The following is a 5000-nucleotide window of genomic DNA, read 5'->3' as shown; positions in this document are numbered from 1 at the left end:
ATGTTTCAATTAAAAAAAATACCCGTAACCTTTGCTAGTTCCTGAAAAGTGTCGTCGTTATAGTCGTGTTAAACTCATTTGAAACATGCCTTTTAGTTACGGGTGAGGGTCTGGCGGATGGAAATGGAACGCAACACGTTAGCCACCGTGCTAACGTTAGCTAGCTGTTTAGCTAGCTAAGCTAACGTAGGCTAGCTTCACAGGAGTGGCTAAACTTTTCATTATTTAGTCGCTTTTAATTGTTAACAGTTACTTATAAATGTGCGAACAAGTAGTAACATCATCGTGTCATAACTGTAACTCTTGGCAAACAATATACTCGCCTGCAATAAAGGAAATAATTAGGTTTTCGTAAGTTCTTATACACTGTTTTCTATACGGAAGTGACTGAAAAGCAGTGAAGATAGATAGATATCACATCATGTATTGGTCAAAAACTTTAAGTACCTTTTAAGCCGTCTTTGATATTTATTTATATATATATATATATATATATATATGTGTGTGTGTGTGTATATGGACTATAAACTCTACTGTTGTCAACAAGCAACAATATTTAAATGTATTTTGTTTTAGTTAATCAGTAGGTAGCTAACTTCCTCAGTATATATTCCAGTTTGATAATTTATTTCATGTTTATTTTCATCATTATATATAAACTCAACGGCTGTTTTGGCTGTAGCTGAGAATTGGAGCTGAAGTTTAATCAACAGATAATTAATCTATTTTGATATTTGGGTAATTGCTGACATTCTCAGGTTATTCTCAGCTTTTCTAACATATTAAATAGCAGGTTTTTCTCTCTAAACTAAGTGTATTTACCTTTTTATATAGATAGACTTTCCCCCTGAGAGAAATGTCATGTGTCTGCAACTCATTCTGTTAAAACAAACTGTGAAAATATTGTACCATGAACTTAAAATTGTGTGTTGAATTGTGAATTCAATGAGTGTTTTGTTGCATCCCAACCAGTCAGTTCGTCAGCTATCAGCAATTAAATGCAGATTACAGCGCGTAGAAGAAACAATGGGGCATTTAAAAGACTTGTTTGCCACTAATTGCTGCATTTTCCGGATATCTCTGCATGTGTTTGTGGAATATCTTGGAGGAGGAATGAATTCTGCAGACTTAACTGGTGTCATCGTCCCTGCAGATGACCAGTTACCTCGTCCCTGACTCATCAGAGTTCAGTTGAGTGCTGCCACGGCCAAAAGGCCCGAACAAAGAGCCAGTGATGAAGCGGCAGCACAGACCCCTTTACCATTGTCCCCCTTAATGAAGCGCCAGCCTGGGCATGGGACCTGCTCAGCGTCTGAGTGGTCACAGGATCTGCAGCCAGTGTGTCCTTAAAGGAACACAGCGACTTATTGGGACTTTAGCTTATTCACCTATCCTCCCGATAGCTTATTCACCGTAGTCGTGAATAAGTCTTATTCAAGATAGATAAGTCCATAGGTACCTTTCTCGTCTCCGACCTTGTCGTAACTCTGTCTTACCCACCCGCCGCTAGCCTAGCCTAGCTCAGCCCAGATCCTGGAGGGGACCGGCTCCATCTAGCCTGCTTCTCCCAATAAGTGATAAAATAACGGCAACATCTTCCTATTTACATGTTGTGATTTGTAAAATCACAGCGTGTACATATCACAAGGTCACATGAGACACAGCCATCTTCTAACCACATACATACTGGGAACTATATTCTCAGAAGACAAAGCACTGCTAGTTGGGCGGAGTGATTTACTTGCACCTGAGAAACCCCTAGATGAAGAGTAGAGTTCGCCCGGGGTTGGCACGTCTGTGGAGTGGCCTCCCTGACACCTTGAGGGCATCTCAATCCACTGAGTGTTTTAAAAAAGGCCTTAAAACATTTCTTTTTTAGCAAATTTTTTGGTCCCTTTGAGATGTTTTTTTATCCTCTCTTCTAAGAATAGCTTTATTTTCTTTTTTAGTCTTTCTTTTTTGTTTTCTTTTTCTCTTTTTTACCTGTAGCACTGAGATCTATTGATGAAAAGTGCATTATAAATCAAATGTATTAATAATATTATGGAGTAATAATCAGTTCAGCCATCAGCGTACCATAATCATTCGATGTGATCGTGCCGTTGGCCAATCAAGAATTGCGTTGGCATCTTTTTGACTTTTTAAACGTTTTCTTTTCCTCGAGGGGAAAAAACAAAAAATTGTCAAGGGACCGGTAAAACTGTACTTCGGGCAAGAACAATTTCATTTCTTTCTTTTTTATAAACTTGCCCGTACGGACAAGTGGGGAAAAAAATCATGGCGTTGAACCCTGAATGTTTTAAAATTTTAAAAAGCCGCCAAATTAGAAGTAGATCCAGTGATCTTGTCTACAGGGTTCAGGGTTAGTAATGATAATACTTTTCTCTCCTTAATTCCCTGCCCTCCTCCTCCTCCTCCTCCTCCTCCTCCTCTTCTTTAGATGCAGACTATAAAGTGTGTGGTGGTCGGTGATGGTGCCGTGGGAAAGACTTGCCTCCTCATCTCCTACACCACCAACAAGTTTCCCTCTGAATACGTCCCCACGGTAAGTCGCTTTTTTCAAAACCAGGGTTCCCGCATCGTCTCCAAAAGTCTAAAATTCAACTTATTAGGCCCATCAAAGTCCTAAATTTGAAAAAGTGTTGCGTTCAAGGTCCTAAATAATTGTAAACAAGTCTTAAATGTTCCATTGTCCATATAACGCTGCCTCTAATGCGCACTGAAAAACCTTTTCCTGTGGTGTTCTTTCTTTCACTCGTTGAAACATAATTTGCTATTTAAATACAAATAATTATCACTCTTTGTTGTTTTTATTCCATTTTAACAATTTTGTTTTACTTTGCAAGTATTTGTGTGACTTTATGTCGTGATGTAGGTCTTAAAAAGTCAAAAAAAGTGAGTTGTTGAAACCACGGAAACCCTAATAAACACGAAACTAATCGACTAATACTGAAAGTGAGTCTGCAAACCAACAGTAGCGAGGTTTTTCCACTTACTGTTCTTCTTGCGCAGCCATTGCCGCTGTAGTTCTTTCCTGTCACACAGGAAGTGATACTTGTTTGCAGTTGGCGTGGATCGAGCTGACATTTAAAGGACGGTGGTTTACATGAGCAGTGATCTGTCAGTAAAAAGTCGTAAAAATCACAACACATGCCCTGCTGTATGTCCTTTTTAAATAAGGTGTTCTGCACTTTGGCTTCACTTTTAGATAAATAGTTTGGATAATCGCTTGCTGAACGTGTTTAACTGTCTGCCTGTGTGCGTTCACTACAGCAGTGACGCCGTCCAAAACAATGGAAATAAAACCCACTTTGTAATCAACCTCAACATTAAAGGAATAGTTCAACATTTTGACAAAATACGCCTGTTCAAGAGTGCCAAATGAGGATTGATACCACTGTCATGTCATACTAGGGCTGAGCAATTAGGCTAATCAAATCTTTTTGATCTTGATCACATTTTGCTACGTACACACTACATTATTTATTATGTGTCCTGTTCTGAAGGAGAATTTATAAAAGGGAAAAGCATTTAAAGGGAAATATAGAGTTCAATGTGTTTTTACGTAGGGCTGGGAGATCAAATATCACAGTATTTATGACCCAATACCGTGTGTGTGTGTGTGTGTGTGTGTGTGTGTGTGTGTGTGTGTGTGTGTGTGTGTGTGTGTGTGTGTGTGTGTGTGTGTGTGTGTGTGTGTGTGTGTGTGTGTGTGTGTGTGTGTGTGTGTGTGTGTGTGTGTGTGTGTGTGTGTGTGTGTGTGTGTGTGTGTGTGTGTGTGTGTGTGTGTGTGTGTGTGTGTGTGTGTGTGTGTGTGTGTGTGTGTGTGTGTGTGTGTGTCATCTGTACGAGGTTGCCTCTCAATTACGGAAAAAACAAAACAAGTTGCATCTGATTGTTGCCGAGCAACTAGAAGAAAACAAAAACAGTTCTCTGTCGTGTTGCGATATTGTTGTAAAACAGGAAATAAGCCAGAAAGAGTCAAAGCCAAATACCTCGCTGCCTTTTTTATTTTGTTTTATCAGGACAGCTTTAATTGCATATTAAACACAATACTGTATATCATAGTCTGATCATAATATACAGGATGTTGTCATTTTGGAGTTAGTTTAAAAGAGAGTTAGGGAAAAACAAAACAATATTGACTGACATGAATTTAATGTGTGAACAGATGAAGTGAAAGGAAATGGCAAGTTACTCAAGAAGAGGACTTTATATCCAAACCTGTAGGCCTTCTCACTTAATCCCAAATATTAAAAAGTTGTATTTAAGATTTAAAACGTCAGAGTCAAGCTCATATCTGTACAAAAGACATGGTGTTCCAATACAAGACATTAGTTTGTTACTTTGAGATATATAAACATATTTTCTTTTCTTTTTTTTTTTTACAGATGTTGCTGCACACAAACTTTGCAGTAATACAACTGTCAAACTGTTTAATTGATGTTTTTAAATCTGTCCCAGCAGACATTTGTTGTTGTCTTTTTGTGAAATTAGAGTTTAATTTCAGTCACATTGGTTTTGGTTTAGTCAACAGAGATTAAGGGCCCCGTATTAAACCATCTCAGTGCATGACGTAAAGTGCCTTGCACAGGTGCATGGTTCAAAAGGGATTTACTTAATAACTTCATTAAGTGTGTGTGTGTGTGTGTGTGTGTGTGTGTGTGTGTGTGATAACAACAAATGCTGCGTTATTGACTTTAGAGGTTTTTGTTGTTCAATGGCGCGATCACCTTCCGCTGCCTCAAGCTAGCAATACAAACAGAATGCACCTGAACACACCTCCCTGTACGCCCAAAATGCACCTGAACACACCTCCCTGTACGCCCAGAATGCACCTGAACACACCTCCCTGTACGCCCAGAATGCACCTGAACACACCTCCCTGTACAACCAGAACGCCCAGAATGCACCTGAACACACCTCCCTGTACGACCAGAACGCAACTGAACACTCCTCCCTGTACGACCAGAACGCCCTGAATGCACCTGACACACCTA

At 39.4% G+C, this 5000-nt stretch overlaps 1 protein-coding gene across 1 annotated transcript in view; it reads left to right on the top strand.

The window, feature by feature from the left end:
- LOC117957009 (cell division control protein 42 homolog) overlaps positions 1-5000 on the top strand; it is a 10900-nt gene that overhangs the window by 412 nt on the left and 5488 nt on the right. Inside the window, exon 2 of the mRNA XM_034892509.1 lies at positions 2441-2545. Coding sequence (XP_034748400.1) covers positions 2441-2545 — 105 coding nt within the window. The remainder of the gene's footprint in view (positions 1-2440; positions 2546-5000) is intronic.

The sequence above is a fragment of the Etheostoma cragini genome, chromosome 14 (genome assembly GCF_013103735.1).
Source record: "Etheostoma cragini isolate CJK2018 chromosome 14, CSU_Ecrag_1.0, whole genome shotgun sequence".
In the NCBI taxonomy this organism is placed as follows: domain Eukaryota; kingdom Metazoa; phylum Chordata; class Actinopteri; order Perciformes; family Percidae; genus Etheostoma; species Etheostoma cragini.
The sequence above is the reverse complement of the archived record's forward strand: the minus strand, read 5'-3'. Positions and strand labels throughout refer to the sequence as shown.